Raw genomic sequence first — 18,416 nt, 5'->3', positions numbered from 1 at the left:
CCATCAACCCTTCTGTGCATGGGTTGATACTCTAACCACTGAGCAACAGCAGCAAGGACCTACAATTCCCCCCTTTTGATCAGACTCTAAACTTAATTAAGAGATGTGATAAAAAAAAATTCAGGCATTAGTGTCACTCTCAGCTACCATTCTGCAGCTCTGCTGGCCCTTGGTGTGGCCCTTGGAAAATGAATTCTGATGATGTGACGTTTGTTTGTTTTTTAATGCTAGAAATTCCCCTCTGTACCCTCTGGTAAATGAGGATTGCTGTAATATGTCCTTAGAAGCATCTGTTGGGAAATTGTGCCAGGTCAGACTGTCTCCTTCTTGTGAAATTTCTCTGGGCCATGTTTTGGACAGTCACTGTGCAATGACAAAAGCTGACAGTAATGGGTTGGCTTTCACTCTTTACCTCAGTGCGGACTCACATGCAACATAAGCTATACAGCTAATAGGAAGGTATGATATTGTGATTTATAAAACATATATATTTATAAAACATATATATTTGGTCTTTGTCCAGTTTCTGGCAAAGCTGCTAAAACCCTTGGAATTTTTTAAATATATTTTATTGATATTTTTTACAGAGAGGAAGGGAGAGGGATAGAGAGCTAGAAACATCGATGAGGGAGAAACATCGATCAGCTGCCTCCTGCACACCCCCCACTGGGTATGTGCCCGCAACCAAGGTACATGCCCTTGACCGGAATCGAACCCGGGACCCTTCAGTCCGCAGGCCGACGCTCTATCCACTGAGCCAAACCGGTTTCGGCTTTTTTTTTTTTTTTTTTTTTTTTTTTTTTTTAAATATATTTTATTGATATTTCACAGAGAGGAAGGGAGAGGGATAGAGAGCTAGAAACATCTATGAGAAACATCGATCAGCTGCCTCCTGCACGCCCCCTACTGGGGATGTGCCCACAACCAAGGTACATGCCCTTGACCGGAATCGAACCTGGGACCCTTCAGTCCACAGGCCGACGCTCTATCCACTGAGCCAAACCGGTTTCGGCAAACCCTTGGAATTTTTTAACTGGTGAGAGAGAGATAGGTGTCTTGTTATGTCAATGAAGTGACTTTTGGAAAGCACTTATGGATGGGGGCTGGTTGCCAGGGGAACCAACCAGGAGATGTGAGGGTTGGAACTTTCCCAACCTGAACTCCAAAGACTGTCGAGGAGTGCAAATTGAGTTCAATCATGAATGGCCAATGATTTCACCCATCGTATTTATATTATGAAGTCTTCATTAAAATCCATTAGGACTGGGTTCAGAGAGCTTCCAGGTTGGTGAACAGGTGGAGGCTCTGTGAGAGTGGAGCTGGGGAGGATATGGAAGCTTCTGGCCCTTTCCCCATCCCTAACATATGCATCTGGCTGTTCCTGAGTTATAACTTGTTAAGCAACAAAAATTATATCGGGTAAATCTGAAGATCTAATTGGCTTTATTGAGTAATTCATGAACCCGGTAGCATGCCATCTAGCAAGTAGAGAGGTGCCTCGATAAGTTTTACAAAATGGAAGGTCTTTATAGACAGAAACTGGGAAGGACAAGGTAGTTATTACCAGAAGAAAAGAAAGGATTGTTTCAGGCAAGGACACTTTTCTTTGGGGTAAGGGCAGCAAGGGTTTCCCAGGGGTGGGGGACCTTTTTCTCTGCCAAGGGCCATTTGGATATTTATAACATCATTCTTGGATTCTACAAGATTATGGCTGCTACATTTGGTCAAAAATTTAACTAGCTCATCCCCAATACCTGATAGGGCCAGACTAAATGATTTCGTGGGCCCGATGTTGCCCACCCCTGGAGATTATCTCACCAGTGTTGACTAGGACATTTCAGACTCTCTGGTTTAAAATTACACACCTGGTAGAGGCTGCAACTGAAGTTAGGTAAGGTAATCAGTCCTGGTGGGGCTTAGCAACTCCATTTTGGGCCTATTGTTTCCTTTTAACATCCTTTCATCATAAATTAGTAACCTAGTAAATAAAATATTTTTTTCTGAGTGCTATGAGCTGCTTTAACAAATTAATCAAAACCAAGGAGGGGATCATGGGAACAAGTGATTTATTGCCAGTCAGAAGCACAGTTAACAACCTGGACTAGGGCTGGGCATCTAACGTGGAGAGTAGTCTTGTGGCTCTGAGTCTTTATCCTGTGGAAGCTGATTCCCTCTCCTGGTATATAGTGTCAGAATGGAGTTGAATTGTGGACACCCAGCTGGCAGTACATATTGCTTGACATGGGGAAACAACACACACACACACACACACACACACACACACACACACACCTTCCACACATTGGTGACCAAAATCCTTAGGTTTTCCCCAATTCCCAAAATTCTAAGAAACTTTGTGAAGCCTCCTTTCTTGGACAATATCCTCACTAATCTGGTTACATCATATCAATAACGTGGGAGTATGAAGATTAATAAATAGAAACCCCTTTTAAATTGCAGTTGGGAGGTCTTCTAAGGGGAGTGCTCATGCTCATTGTGTATTTCTCCAAATATGATACTCAAATGGCAAAGAAGAACATGAAAAGATGCGCAACATCACTAATCATTAGGAAAATGCACATAAGAACCATAATGAAATATTGCCTAATGAACACTAGGATGGCTACTATAAAAGCAAACAAACAGCCCTACCCAGTTTGGCTCAGTGGATAGAGCATCGGCTCGTGGACCGAAGGGTACTAGGTTCGATTTCGGTCAAGGGCACATACCTTGGTTCAATCCCAGGCCACAGGTCAGGGTGCGTGCAGGAGGCAATCAATAGATGTGTCTCTCTCACATTGATGTTTCTCTCTCTCTCTGTCTCTCTCCCTTCCATTTCTTAAACACACACACACACACACACACACACACACACACACACACACACAAAATAACTAATGTTGACGGGAATATAACATGGCATAGCCTCTATGGAAAACAGTATGGCAGTTACTAAAAAATTAAAAATAGAATATTGCCCAGCTGGTGTGGCTTAGAGGTTGAGCATTAGCTCATGAATCAGAAGGTCATTGGTTTGATTCCCAGTCAGGGCACATGTTTCGGGCTCAGTTCCCAGTAGGGGGCCTGTAGAAGGCAGTCAATCAATGATTCCCTTTCATCATTGATGTTTCTATCTCTTCCTCTCCCTTCCTCTCGCTAAAATAAAAAAATAAAAATAAATTTAAGAAGCTTTAAAAATAGAATTATCATACAATCTAGAAATTTTACTTCTGGGTATATACCCCAAAGAATTGAAAGCAGGGTTTCAAAGAGATATTTGTACAACCATGTTCATAACAGCATTAATCACAATAGACAAGAGGTGGAAGCAACCCAAGTATCCATTGATAAATGAATGTGTAAGCAAAATGTGGTATACACATTTTATAGAATATTACTCAGTTTTAAAAAAGGAAGGAAATTCTGACACATGCTACAACATGGATGAACCTTGAGGACATTAAGCTAAGTGAAATAAGCTAGTCACAAAAAAGACAAATACCCTATGGTTCCATGTATATGAGATACTTAGAGTAGTAATGAAACATCATAGGGACAGAAAGTAGAATGGTAGTTCCAGGGGCTGGGTGGAGGCAGAAATGAGGAGTTCTTTAATGGGTAGAGAGTTTCAGTTTTGTAAGAAAAGCTTTGGAAATTGGCTGCACACTACTGCCCACATTCCTATTCTCTCAGCAAGCACTCCAGGCAAATTCTGACTTAGTGGTCCCTGGACTGATTCTGACTCCCCTACTGCTGTCCTCTGGCTCTAGTCAGGGCCTACTCTAGCTTAGTGTAGGATGGTCCAGATCTATCCACTCTCATCTCTACCCCGTTACACATCCATCAGCCTTTCTTCTCTAGGGAAATTTAAAGGCCTTTAATATTTCCCCTTTGGATGAAGGTGTAGGGATGGGGCAGGTGAATGGACTATGGACTCCATCTCAAGGTTAGCAACTGCATGAAATTTCTTCCCAAGATTATTTTACTAAACTCCCATAGTAAACCCTGTCTGGCTTTTCTGGTTGAAACTGCCATTATCTAACTTTGCACCCTCCCAGCATTCTTATGCTGCACCCCAGCTTTCTCTTCAACCTTGCTGATTCTTCTGTTCTGACAACTTAGTGGCCAATGGACCATTTCCTGGTCATTTTAATGGTGTGTCACTTCTTCACAACATTGTAGCAAATTTCTACACTACAGTACAACAGTACCTTCTATAGCAACTGATGGTGAGCACACTTGAGTCTGGAGGACGCCCTTTTCCAGTTCAGAGTCCACCCTATGGGGGTGCTGAAAGTTTTTTGGTTTTTTAAAATAAATCTTTATTGTTCAGATTATTACAGGTGTTCCTCTTTTTTTCCCCCCATAGCTCCCCTCCACCTGATTCCCCACCCCACCCCACCCCATGCCTTTACCCCCCGCCACTGTCTTCATCCATAGGTGTAAGATTTTTGTCCAATCTCTTCCCACACCCCTCACACCCCCTTCCCCCTGAGAATTGTCAGTCCACTCCCTTTCTATGTCCCTGATTCTATTATATTCACCAGTGCATTCTGTTCTTCAGATTTTTTATTCACTTGATTTTTAGATTCACTTGTTGGTAGGTATGTATTTGATGGCATTTTGTTGTTCATAACTTTTATCTTTACCTTTTTCTTCTTCTTCCTCTTCTTAGAGAATACCCTTCAGCATTTCATGTAATCCTGGTTTGGTGGTGAGGAACTCCTTTAGCTTTTTCTTGTCTGTGAAGCTCTTTATCTGACCTTCAACTCTGAATGATAGCTTTGCTGGGTAGAGTAATCTTGGTTGTAGGTTCTTGCTGTTCATCACTTTGAATATTTCTTGCCACTCCCTTCTGGCCTGCATAGTTTCTGTTGAGAAATCAGCTGACAGTCGTATGGGTACTCCCTTGTAGGTAACTAACCGTTTTTCTCTTGCTGCTTTCAAGATTCTCTCTTTGTCTTTTGCTTTTGGCATTTTAATTATGATGTGTCTTGGTGTGGTCCTCTTTGGATTCCTCTTGTATGGGGTTCTGTGCACTTCCTGGACTTGTAAGTCTATTTCTTTCACCAGGTAGGGAAAGTTTTCTGTCATTATTTCTTCTAATAGGTTTCCAATATTTTGCTCTCTCTCTTTTTCTGGCACCCCAAAAATTCAGATGTTGGTACGCTTAAAGTTGTCCCAGAGGCTCCTTACACTATCTTCATATTTTTGGATTCTTTTTTCTTTTTGTTTTTCTGGTTGGGTGTTTTTTGTTCCCTCATATTTCAGATCTTTGGTTTGATTCTTGGGGTTCTTTGATCTACAGTTGAATTTCTGTATATTTTTTATTTCAGACAGTGTATGCTTAATTTCTGACTGGTCCTTTTCCATTTTTTTGGCATTCTCATTAATGTCTTTGAAGGTCTCACTAAGCTCCTCAGAGGTCTCATCAAGTTTCTCGGCGGTTTTTAGAAGATTCTTGAACCTTATAAATGTGGTTCTGAACTCTATGTCATCCAGTAGTTTGCTTTCCTCCATTTCTTTCATTCGTGACATGTTTCTATGTCTCTGCATTTTGCTGCTTCCCTGTGTTGATGGAGTGGCTTTGTGTGGTAGGTGACCTATAGGGGCCAGTAGCTCAGCCTTCCCAATCACCTGAGGTGGACGCTCTTGGTACACCCCTTCGTGGGCTGAGTGCAAAGTCTTGGTGTAGTTAAGCCTTGATTGCTGTTGGTACACTGGGAGGAATTGACCTCCAGGCCAATTGGCTGTGAGGACCCGCTGTATCTATAATGGAAGAACTGCTGTGCTGGAGACACGTTTATGGTGTAGGACTTGTTTCAGTGGGGCTTTGGTGCTCACTGAGTCTGCCTCTTGAATGTGTCACTTATGGATGTGAGGAGTTGAAATCTGGTGTCTCATACTGACCACTAGGTACACTGGCTTCTGGATCACCAATGGGGTGCAGGTCAGCTACTGTCTGAGGCCACCCAGCAGGCGCTACAGTGAGAACTACAGTTTTCTCCTCTTTGCTTGGGGTTTGGAGGTTTTGGAGCTGTCTGACCCGGGCTGCAAGTTTGCTAGGTTAAGCTGCAATAGGGCAGGCCATTCATATGCTAAAGCCACTGCTTGGAGCTTGGGTGGGTTTGTAGGTTGTGCAGGGTGGCGTCTCAGGGCGTCACTAGTCTAGGGCATGGCAAACAGCAATGGCTGCCAGTAAGCTGGCTCTGCATCTCCTACTGTGTCCCCGTGTCCCGTGCCCCAGCGCAGTAAACATTTATTCCTGCGCGCAGCCCTGCAAGCAAGCCACCCTCACTTTCCGACCCAATGGCCAGCTTCTGTAGGAGTTTGGGTCCTCCGCGTCTCCCCAGAAACTGGAGTTTGGAGTAATCGGGAGCTTGTCTCCCTTCGGGTTAAAAAAAGCAGCGCTCCCAGTCCCCCGTCGCCAGCCCAATTCCCGCGCCTCCATACCTCAGCTTTTCAGCGCTTGTGCATGTCTCAATGCTCTTTTCTCTTTTCTTCTAGTTGTAGAACTTCCACTCAGCCAGCTTTCCCGTGGTTCTGGGTGATAGACATTTTGTCTTTTAGTTGTAGTTTTGAAATTGTGCGAGGCAGCAGTTTAGGTGTTTACCTACGCCGCCATCTTGGATCCTCTTGGGGTGCTGGAAGTTTTATTTTCTGGGGTTGTCTGTCCTTCCTTCCCTCTTCCTGCACCCTAGGGTCCCAGCTTCATCCTAGCTGTCTCTTTGCAATGGAGCCCATTCTGCTGTTTCACTTGCCCTGTAGTCTCACATTGTTCCATCAAATCTCTTTTTAATATTGATTACCCTTCACAGCAAATGCCAATACATAGGGAAAATAAACCTTCCCCACGAGGTGTGAGACTGGAAATGGGCAGAAAACCCCAATTTGCTACATCCCTGAAAGCTGCCAGGTTGCACAATCTGGGAAACTTAGATGTGTGTGAAAAAATAACCATCGTGTCCTGGATGCTGGGTTCTGACTAAGAGGAATTTCCCACATTTCAGGGTTTTGCTTCAAACCTCTCTTGCCATTTGTCCCACTAGCAAAGCGTCAGTATATGTGGCACCAGGCACAGCTCCCAGGCGGCAGCACAGGCAGCTCAGCTTCAGCAGGGGTGTCAGCAGGAGCAAGCAGCCAAGGTGAGGTGCTAGAACTTTCCAACACTTTTCCTCTTTGGGGGTTCTTTTCTCCACCAGCTTTCTTGTGCTGCACCACAGCTCTCTGCATCTTTTCTGAATCTACTGTTCTGATGATTAGATTTCACCAGATGGGAATACTTTTGGGGTAGAGATTTTGTCATATGCTTCTTCTGTGTGAGGTAGGGATGATAAAGCAGGTACCCTACAATAATTATGGATTCTTTAACTCATCTCATGTGACAGAGAGGCAGAGCAGTCACAAAACTTCCAAATGCCTTTGGGATAGTTCCTGTCCAGTTGGGATTCAGGGCTGGCAGGGGATGATTGAAATTGAAACTGGTTTGTACAAAAAGCTCATTGTATTGTCTGATACAGGAAATCATTGTGATTTTAACGAGTCAGATGAAAATGTAGAACTGAGGGGGGTGGGGGGATAATGGGGAATAAGGACACATATGTAACACCTTAATCAATAAAGAAATTTAAAAAAAAGAAAATGTAGAACTGAAACACAACCTATCCATCTATACGATGAATATATATTCATCTATATATGCAGATAGATATTGATATAGAAATATAAGGGTGGAACTTATTTTTGGAAGGCTAGGATAGGTCAACATGACCCAAAAAAGAGGCAAAACTGCTTCATGCTTGGTTGTGTCTGCTTGACTCTCTGTCTTAGGATGAAGCTTTCCACGATCATCGTGTTCTGTTGCCTGATCCTGGGCATCAGTAGCCAAGGATGGAGAACATTCCTCAGGGAAGCTGGTCAAGGTAAGGACCCAAGTATGGGCTTGGAGGAGGCTGCATCAGACCCCACCGAGGTTTCACCTGAGCAGAGGCCACATTCCCACAAGCAAAGGACACGATTGGGTAGAAGGAGAACACTGTTTTCATGGTAGGTGTCCCCTAGGGTTTCCTGGACACAGTTTGCAGTCTTTTGTTGGGATCCCCAGGCCCGAAGGCACATAAGGGTTGGCTCCCAACTTTCCGCAAGTGTGATGAAGAGATCGCCAATTCAGAGGTGTCTCCCTAAATATAAGTGGCCCTCTACTGCCCTCTAATGGCAATCAGGGACGGCCATTTCTTTGTCTCAGCCATGAAGTGGGTGTATCAAAGGTGTGGGGAGTATTCACACTCCCCAACCACTTAATTATTGCAACCAAAATACATGGAGCATTTAATATGTGCTAGACACTGTTCTGAATGTTTTTTTCATGTACAAAAGAACTCGTTTTCATCCTCATGTTTTAATACTTTACTCCTGTGATGTGGGTACCATTATCTCTTAACAGAGAAACTGAGGCACAAAGAGAGTAAGATACCTAACAAGAAACCCAAGTAGAGCAGGATTTAATCTGGATCACTGAGATCTCCAGACCTTGCTATTAACCACGGTACTAGACTTCCTCCCAGGCAATAGTGCACGTGGAAGAGTGGGGGATTTCTGAACACACATTCTGTTCTTTATCTGAGCAAACGGGTAATTGTGGGGATGTGGTGTCTTTCAAAGGCAAATCTATAGAGCTTCTCTCCCTACAATGCGTGGTGATGTTTCTGTTGGGGCTGAGATCTGGCCAGGAAACCAATACCTAGAGATACATACCTCACTAGCCATAGTAAAGAGGCAAATATTTGTTTATTTCACAGAATTATAGTTTGCATTTTTTTTTCTTATGGTAGTTTCTGAGTAATTGTCTTAAGAGTTTGCTGGTAATTCTAAATTCTCATAAAGCCAGCTAAAAATATCTTTCCATCGCCAACATCAGTGTTTTTCAAAGGGTTATTCTAGGTCCACTTGCATGAGAATCATATGGCGTCTGGGGTGCTTGTGAAATGCAAATAACTGGGCCCACTGAACCGCAATTTCTGTGGCTGAGTGTATAATCCAGCCTTTATGAAGCACCCAGCTGATTTTGTGTACACTAAAGGCTGAGAGCCACCACCTTCACTTTGATGCTCCTCGGTGATGAAAAATGCCAGACATTTTCAAAATCTTTGTTATGCACGTCTGGACCATAAGGATCTATTTAAATTAGTAACTCCGAGTGTATAAGAACAGTGAGAATGTCATACCTCTCAACAAAACTGTGTTTTCTAATGCCCAAAAATGACATATATGAAATGAAGATCAGTTATCTCATGGGGCAATTACATAGACCATGATTATAGCTCTACATTAGATTTTCCTCTTTTCCTAAAAAGTTATTTTTTTGTCATTTAATTTTATTTGTTTAAAATGTTTTTATTGATTTTAGAAGAGAGGAAGAGAGAGAGAAAAATTGATCAGCTGCCCTCTGAGGGTTGATCCTGCAACCTGGACATGTGCCCTGACTGGGAGTCAAACTGGCGACCTTTTGGTGATGCTCCAACCAACTGAGCCACACCAGCCAGGGCATTTACCATTTAATTTTAGTTTGATCAAATTCATTCTGCCAATGACTCCCTGTTCTTCGTACTTCATTCCTTTACTTTCTTTAGCCCTGTCTTCCTAAGGACCAGAGAAGTAAAATGATAGTATATTATCTACCTACAATGTTCTTGACATTACACAGTATTTTCTCAGTCTTCTGTGTAACCACTCTGAGGGAGGCAATACTCACCCATTTTATTGAGAGGACACTGAATTTTAGAGATGGTGGTCAGTTGACCTTGCATTGCCTGTATCACCCCATTTCTTTAATGCCTTTTTTTTTTTTAAGGGAACTCACTATCACCTGATGATTGAACTCTGACAGTTGCCCAAGTGCCAAATGTGCCCAGACATTCAGATGTACTCAGGACGAGTTTTCCTCACTTTGGAATGGATATCTCCCATTGACTAGGTTGGGAGCATTGTGCTTCTGAACCTCCCTGAGAATCATCTTTGTTCTCACATCTGTCAGGGGGTTCCCTACATCTGTCCATGTGGAGGTTCCTTGTAAAAGCAGACATCCCTCCAGGACCATCCTGCCTCTCCTTTACACGCCTCACTCAGCCAAAACAAAGTAGCAACAGAACTTAGAATGGAGCCAAACAGAATAAAATTTGCATGATGTGTGATTTTCATAACATTAGTCTAAAGAAGTGAAAAATAAAGAAATATTTATTTCATGACAATATAGTTAGTCTCCAAGGGCTTTTCGATGACTGAAGTCTTGGAATCAGTGGGAAGGAAATGTTTTATTCCTCTATTATGCCAAGATGTGATTACCTTCATTTCACATTTTTCTTCCTTTCCAGGAACTAAAGACACATGAGAGAAGCCAATTACGAAAACCCAGACAAATACTTCCACGCCCGGGGGAACTATGACGCTGCACGAAGGGGACCAGGGGGTGCCTGGGCTGCTAAAGTGATCAGGTAACCGGGCTCCTGGGGATGCAGGATGGGTGAGCAGAGCTTGCACAGAAATTTCCTGTGGAGGCTGTGGTCCCTCCTCCTCTTGCCAACCTTGCCATTTTATGCACACTGTGGGCATAAATAAAGCCAGAGCAAGGCTAATGGAATGGGTGATTGCCACCCTCCCCTATGGGTGCTGTTCTCCCAGTGGGAGGGGGTCACCCCGGGCCTGAGTGGGCTGTGCCCAGGCAGGGTCAATGTTTAGCCTCTTTCCAGGCTCCTCTCAGAGTCATTAATCCCTTTGAAAGGAGAGGGTGAGGCTGTTTCTCCTCAGCCCCTGATTCACCTCCTACTGCCCTCCTCCATTCCAGTGATGTCAGAGAGGCTTATCCAAGACTCACTGACCTTGTTAAGCATGGAGACAGCGGCCATGGATTGGCGGACTCAAGGGCAGACCAGGAAGCCAATGAATGGGGCCAGAGTGGCAAAGACCCCAATCACTTCAGACCTCCCAGCCTGCCTGCCAAGTACTGAGCTCCTTCACTCTGCTCTCAGGAGACGGGGCTGTGAGCCCCCTAAGGGCAGGGACCCCGAGTCATTGAGTTCTACATCCCCAGATGCTGACAGAGGGCACATAATGGATGTCTAATAAATGCTTAAGAGATTGAACGTTAAAAACTGTGTGTTATTATTTGCTATAAGAACTACCTGTTAGTACCAAGGGGTGATGCATGAACACCCACATGAAGGCAGAGTCTGTGCTTATGTGTTTGAGTGTAGGGGACACAATCTCAGTGTCATACAGGGCAGATGCCCTGCTGAAACCATTCCCTGAGTCAGACCCGCTCCTCTCCAGGCCCCTCTGGTTACGTTGCTATTACCAGGCCTTTCAGTGTCCAGGCCTCGATGTACATTTCTGTCAGCCCCCAAATCTTTAACCTTAACAGGAAGTGCCTCCACAGCTCATGCCTTCTTGAAAATGTGTACTCATCCTTGTGAGGTAGTGCTTTATATGTTAGCCCTCGTGCTCGTTGTTTTTAAAGCTCTTTTAACACCAGCTAGTAGTAGTGGGATGTTTATGATGTAACAGTTAATAGTCAGGAAATTACCTGTGGGCCAGATATTTCTCTAAGTGTTTTCTTGTGTTATCCCAGGGGATCCTCGCATTTTATAGCTGAGGAAACTTGAGGCACACACTGAGGAAACTTGAGGCACACATTGCTGGTTTGATGTAGAACCACCATTCTTAACCATTTGCTATTACTCACATTTGTATTGACGTTTAGAGCTTATAAAACACTTTTATATATATTAGTTCACTTAGTCATTCTCTCAATGAATGTATTCCATGTACCACCCAGTTGATCCTCACAACAAGTCTATGGGGGTAAATTTATATGGGGGGGGGGCGGAGGTAATAAAGGGCTGAGAGAACAGCAAGCAGCAATTTGGAAGAAATTACATCATTGTGTCAAGGCAACTGTACAAAGAGGTAAATCACCATTTCCTTAGATAATGGCATGAGCAGAGTTCCTCCCCAAACTTGTCAGTTCCAGAGACAGAGAAAGACCGAGACCTTAGTTCTGAACAAGGACAGCATTGCACCCAGCCCCGTTCCCAATCCAGCCTTTGGATATCTCTGAGGAAATCTTTGGTTGGCACAATTATGGGGGCATTTAGTGGATGGGCATCCATTAAATCTTACAATTTTCGGGACAGTGCTGCAAACATAGAACCATCCTGCATTCTGCATGCCTTTTGCAGTGTCCTATCAGACATGCATATAGGCAGTGTCAGATTTACTGTGAAGCTGACAAAGCTTAAGCTTCAAGGGCTCTTCACTTATACGGGACCATTCCAAGACCCTGGGAGGGACTCTGAAAAAGTGTTTACATGGTCGAACACCTTTGTAAAATCTGAAAAAGTAAAATATTTTAACTTTAAGCAGTGAATGTCACAGACTCTGTCCATTCCAACATCCCACCATTACATTTCTCCTTGTGTTGAGTGACCATTGGGGTGGTCACAGACATTTTAGAGATCTAAGAAGTTGAGTTGGGATTACAATTTGTTTGCACTTACTGGTAGTGGGACATTTATGTGGTTTTCAGTCACTTCCTAGTATAATTGAGTTGTTGATCGCCACCCTGGAGTAAGAATGGCTTCTAGACTGCCTACTGTGGTGCAGAGGTCATATGGCAAAATGAACATGTCCTGTACAGTCCAGCACAGCATATTTGGGAGATGAAATACACGGTCCAGTGAGGGTGACCAATAACAATTATGACTATAACCATGCCTGATAGAGTGTGTGTGTGGCGGGGAGATGGAGTCATCTGGGCTCCTATCCCTGACGGGAATATTGGGCGGGCACTCAGCCCAGCAGGTCTCTGGGCAGCAGGGGGCGCTGTGGCGAGAGCAGCGCCGGGCCCTCTGGCGCCAGAAGGCCTCTCGCCTCCTCCGGCGGCTTCCGGCGCGGCCCCTGCAGACCTGTAGCGGCCAAATCATGGACCGTAACCCCTCGCCGCCGCCGCCGCCCAGGGACGAGGACGAGGAGGTGGCCGGGGGAGACTGCATAGGGAGCACGGTGTACAGCAAGCACTGGCTCTTCGGCGTCCTCAGCGGGCTCATCCAGGTGTGGAAACTCGCGCCTCGCGTGGGCCCTCCTCCATCCCCCACATCCGGGCCCGCGTGGGGCCGCCCCTCCTGCCGGGGCCCGCGGTCCCCATGGCGACCCCTCCCCGGGCGCGCGCGGCCCCGCGCCTCGAGCCCTGGCAGCTCCCCCGGGCCCCTCAGTACTAAAGGAGGTATAGTGACAGGAATGCCGGAGCGCGTGCGGTTAAAATATTTTACTCTCGCAAGTTTTCCAAAAATAGGTGGTCATGTAAAAGCATTGCTCGGGTTTTTGCTCCCCATTTCCACGGTCGTCTCCGAAGTCTAGGTCCTAAAAATCTATTTCATGGACTTTCGTTGTAGTAGAGTAAGTGTTGATTTTGGAGTCAGAGCTCTGATATCAAAAGCGCGGCTTCATCACCTACTTGCAGTGTGACTCTGGGCAAAGCTGCTAAGCGCTCAGAGATCGATTTCTTTTCCAGTTTCTCCACAGTAGGATGGTAGTATCTGTGTTGTTGAATATAGGGCTATTGTGTAAATATGATAATGGCCATCGGGTGCTTACCCTGGCGTTTAGCTAATAGGAGGCTGTGAACTTTTCTTTCCCTACATTTCCCCAAGTGTTACTTCTCATCTCTGCCCTTTCCAGTCCATCTCTACACAGTTGCCAGAATAATCTTCCTTTTAAACAACAAACAGCCCGGCCGGTGTTGCTCAGTGGTTGAATGTCGGCCAGGGTTGGGTTCCAGGTCAGGGCCCATGCCCGCATTTCTGGCTGGATCCCCAGTGTGGGGCGTGCAGGAGGCAGCCGATCCATGATTCTCTCTCATCATTGATGTTTCTCTCTCTCTCTCTCCTCCTCTCCCTTCCTCTCTGAAATCAATAAAAATATATTTAAGAAAAAACTCCTCATACTTCCCTTTGCCCACAGGAGAAACATGCATATATTTTAGCTCGGAATCCAGGGCTCTTTGCAATCTTTCAAAGTCTCATCTGCTCATGACACTAAACTGCTCACCATTCCCCAAACATGCTAGGCCCTTAACTCTGAACTCTCCTACTTTCCTCCTCCTTTTCTTCCTCAGAGATTTAGTTTAAATATCACCTAAGAGAACTTTTCCCTAACTTCTCCCAGGCATGGGTCATTGGTCCCTCATTTCTGCCCTCATAACTTTTTTTAATTAAAAAAATATTTTATTGATTTCAGAGAGAGGCGGAGAGCGAGAAAGAGAGATAGGAACATCAGTGGTAAGTGAGAATCATCCATCGGCTGCCTCCTGCACATCCCAGGAGTCCGCAACCCAGAATACTCCATTGAATGTATTTCAGTGGAAATCGAACTGTGACCTCCTGGTTCGTAGATGACACAACCACTGAGCCACACCAGCCAGGCTGCCCTCACAACTCTTTGTCCACAATTCAGTTGAATCACTTTGCCTTTTCTGTTGTGATGATCCGTTTACCCGTCTTTTACCCACTATACCCTAAACTTCTTGAAAGCAAGGGATTAAATCTTACTCACCTTTGTATTTCTATCCCAGTGCCTAGCAGCAGTATTTACTCCGTGAATGTTAAATGAATAGATCTATGTAAGATACTGATTTTTTAAGAGGTTTTTAAAAGAGAAAACACTTTGAGGGTAGTATCTTTGTGACTTCTAAATGATTATGGGATAATATTATTTGAGGAGTACTGTGAACAGCTTTCATTCATTTCTCTTTTGTGTTTCTGAAGATGGTTAGCCCTGAAAACACCAAATCCAGCTCAGATGACGAGGAGCAGCAGATGGAGCTTGATGAAGAAATGGAGAATGAGATTTGCAGAGTATGGGATATGTCAATGGATGAGGTACGGGGTAGGAAATGAAAGTGAAAGACCATTGGGTGATTTTTTTCTTAAAGGTTGGTCTTTAAATCTCTGGGGAAAGACTTTAGTGTCTGTAATCACTCCTGTATGTGGTACAGGGAATGAGGTTCCAGGAGCTATAAATGCTACAGGTTTGTCTTTTAGGTTTGTGCCAAACATAGGATACCCCAAAAAATGTATACACACACTTTGAGTAATTATAAAGATAGTGTTTATTAAAATATAGTTTATTTTCAAAATTGAGCTATCAGCTGTTAAAGTGTGTATACATTTTTTTTTTTGGACACACTGTATGTAGTTTTTATGAAGGCCAGAACTCTTGTAGCCAGGAAGGTTCTGATACTTATATACCTAAAGAGAACACTGACCTCGTATTTGAGAGCAGGGTAGGAGTTAGGAAACCATTGATGTGCCACGATTAAATTGGAAGAAAGGGACAAGAAGGAATTACATGTATATAATTGCAATAATATTTTAACATTTGTATTGTACTCTATAACTCAAGCATTTTCATGTATATAATTCCATCTGTTGTTCACAATAACCTTGTGATACAGGTGGTACTCTTACTTTACAGGTAAGAGAAAAGGGGAAAGAGATCAACTCACATAAGCTCTCATTTTATTACTTGGTCTTTGCAATAGATTTCTGATTAAAATCCTGTTTTAGTCTCTTTCCCTTCCCTCTGTCTTTCACTTCCCTTCACTTCCACATTGCCACCCAAGTTATCTTTTTCCTAAAACACAATCTAATTAAATTTTTCTGTCTTAAAAATTGTTAATGGCTATTCATTGTCTTTGGCCATTTTTTAAAACAGCTTTGTTGAGGTATAATTAACACAAAATATACTTGAGGCATAATTGATGAACAAAAACTGCACAGCCCTAGCTGCTGAGGCTCAGTGGTTGAGTGTTGGCCCATGAACCAAGAGGTCACTTGTTCGATTCCCAGTCAGGGCCTAGGTCAGCCGTGGGCAATCTACGGCCCGCGGGCCGGATCCGGCCCGTTCGGCTGTTCTTTCCAGCCCGCGGAGCCAAAAGAGCGGAGGGTTCTCTTGCTCTCCCCTCCGCTCCTTCACTTTGAATTTATATTAGTTCACGCAAACACTCCATCCATGCTTTTGTTCCGGCCCTCCGGTCCAGTTTAAGAACCCATTGTGGCCCTCGAGTCAAAAAGTTTGCCCACCCCTGGCCTAGGTTGTATGCTCGATGTTTATCTCTCATTGGTGTTTCTATCTATCCCTCTCCCTTCCTTTCTGAAATCAATATAAATATATATATTTTTTAAATGGTCAAATTTTTTCCCCAAAATGTTTTTTATGTTTTAAATTAACACTAGAGGCCCGATGCATGAAGATTCGTGCAAGAATGGGCCTTCCTTCCCCTGGCTGCCGGCACCGCCTTTGCTCTAGCCGGAGCTGCCTTTTCGCTTTGGCCTGGAGCTGCCTTTCCGCCTTCCCACGCTGCCCAGAGGCCCGGAGCGGCTGGGGCAGTGCACCTGTGTCGTCGCCAGGTGATGACGCAAGCGTCCCGCCCAGCTTCTTGGCTCCTGTGTATGCATATTAACCCACCATCTTTGTTGGGTTAATTTGCATGCTCCTGATTGGCTGGTGGGCGTCGTGAAGGTATGGTCAATTTGCATCTTACTCTTTCATTAGTGTAGATAAGCAGTATGTGATACTATTCCAGTTCTACTTTCTCCTCATCCAACTTGGTATGGTCAGTCTTTAATTTTAGCCATTCTAATAAGTGTGTGGTGATTCCCATTATAATTGTAACTTGGATTTCCTTAATTACTAATAATGTTGGATGTATTTTCATGTGCTTATTTGCAGTCTTATCTTTTTTGGTGCAATGCCTGTTTGAATCTTTTGCCCATTTTTAAATTGTAATGTTTTCTTATTTTTTTCTTAAAAGTGTTATAATTTTAGGTTTTATTTATAAATCTATGATCCATTTTGAGTTAATTTTTGAGTATGATGCAAGGTATGGTTGGAAGTTCTTTTTTTTTAAAGACTGTCCTTTTCCCACTGAATTGCTTTTACATCGTTGTTAAAAATTAGTTGTTTGTACATATATATGTGAATCTGTTTTTGGATTCTTTTCTGTTCCATTGATCTATTTGTCTATTTTTACGCCAATCCCACACAATTTTGATGAATAATCTTATCTAATAAAAGAGTAATATGCAAATTGACCATCACTCTAACACACAAGATGGCTGCCCCCATGTGGACACAAGATGGCCAGCAGGGGAGGGCAGTTGGGAGGGACCAGGCCTGCAAGGGAGAGCAGTTGGGGGCGATCAAGCCTGCAGGGGAGGGCAGTTAGGGGTGACCAGGCCAGCAGGGGAGGGCAGTTAGGGGCAAGCAGGCTGGCAGGGGAGCAGTTAGGCATCAATCAGGCTGGCAGGGGAGTGGTTAGGGGGTGATCAGGCTGGCAGGCAGAAGCGGTTAGGGGCAATCAGGAAGGCAGGCAGGCGAGCAGTTAGGAGCCAACAGTCCTGGATTGTGAGAGGGATGTCCGACTGCCCGTTTGGGCTCGATCCTACTGGGGCCCCAGATTGGAGAGGGTGCAGGCTGGGCTGAGGGACACCCCCGCCCCATGCACGAATTTTGTGCACCAGGCCTCTAGTATTATAATAAATCTTGAAATCAGGTAGTGTTAATCCTCCATCTTTGTTCTTTGTCAAAGTTGTTTTGGTTGTCATTGGTCCTTTGTATTTCCATATTAATTTTAGAATCTGAGATTGAGTTGCATTAATAGATCATTTAGGGGAAGAATTGGTAAATTACTGATAATGAGTTTCTTAACCATGAACAAGTTATATCTTTACATTTATTTAGGTCTTCTCTAATTTGAGCAAACTGATTTAGTTTTGGGGTCCACATTTCTAACAAAATGGGGTCACATGTTCACTCCAGGTTCCTTTACCTGTGTAGTGTATCCCGTTAGGTGCCGTGGACAGGGCAGACTCTCTAGGAAGGAAGTGTGAAGCTGCTACAGTTATACTGTGATCAGAATTTTTTTCTGTTGAAGATTTTGAAAGCACAAGTTCTGATTTTGGCCATAACCCAGTAGGAGTTTTCACCTGTTTCCCCTATTGTGTTTTTTAGCTCTTAGAAGACAGAAATTAAGAGTGTTATTTTTTCTTTATTCCCAGCTTCTAGCATGATACCTGGCAATCAGGAAATGTGTTTGAATGAATGAGAATGCCTGGTGTGTAGGAAGATCATTAATGTTAATATATCCAAGGCAGAAAAAGAGGACAACCCTCTGGAATATCACAAGTACTTTAGATTTGTTTATGGAATTGTTCCATTGCCTTGGGACCAGCTACCACAAAGACTTTCTAACATTACTTTTATCTGTTGACACAGTTCCTAACTTTTTCTTGTGCCTGAAAGTAGGTATATATGGAATTAAAATTTTTTTACGGTTGCCTAAGCTATGGGTTTAAAGAGGAACA

The 18,416-nt window shown here is 43.9% G+C and overlaps 2 protein-coding genes across 7 annotated transcripts in view; both read left to right on the top strand.

The window, feature by feature from the left end:
* Positions 1-7,041: 7,041 nt before the first annotated feature.
* LOC308233711 (serum amyloid A-2 protein-like) lies at positions 7,042-11,003 on the top strand (the record flags this gene model as incomplete). The annotated part of the gene is made up of 4 exons (XM_080640670.1): positions 7,042-7,145; positions 7,831-7,922; positions 10,371-10,490; positions 10,841-11,003. Exons 3-4 carry the CDS (start codon positions 10,384-10,386, stop codon positions 11,001-11,003), a joined length of 270 nt encoding a protein of 89 aa, XP_080496796.1. The 5' UTR covers positions 7,042-7,145; positions 7,831-7,922; positions 10,371-10,383.
* Positions 11,004-12,881: 1,878 nt separating this feature from the next.
* SAAL1 (serum amyloid A like 1) overlaps positions 12,882-18,416 on the top strand; it is a 40,436-nt gene continuing 34,901 nt past the window's right edge. For 4 of the 6 annotated variants that reach the window (XM_080688733.1, XM_080688730.1, XM_080688729.1 and 1 more), the window contains exons 1-2: positions 12,943-13,104; positions 14,817-14,930. In XM_080688733.1, the coding sequence (XP_080544859.1) occupies positions 12,976-13,104; positions 14,817-14,930 (243 nt within the window). In that variant the 5' untranslated portion in view covers positions 12,943-12,975. Of the gene's footprint in view, positions 13,105-14,816; positions 14,931-18,416 lie in introns of all 6 variants that reach the window. The other 2 variants (XM_080688731.1, XM_080688732.1) reach the window with 2 other exon arrangements.

Source organism: Plecotus auritus (genome assembly GCF_963455305.1).
Source record: "Plecotus auritus genome assembly, chromosome: 9".
In the NCBI taxonomy this organism is placed as follows: domain Eukaryota; kingdom Metazoa; phylum Chordata; class Mammalia; order Chiroptera; family Vespertilionidae; genus Plecotus; species Plecotus auritus.
The sequence above is the reverse complement of the archived record's forward strand: the minus strand, read 5'-3'. Positions and strand labels throughout refer to the sequence as shown.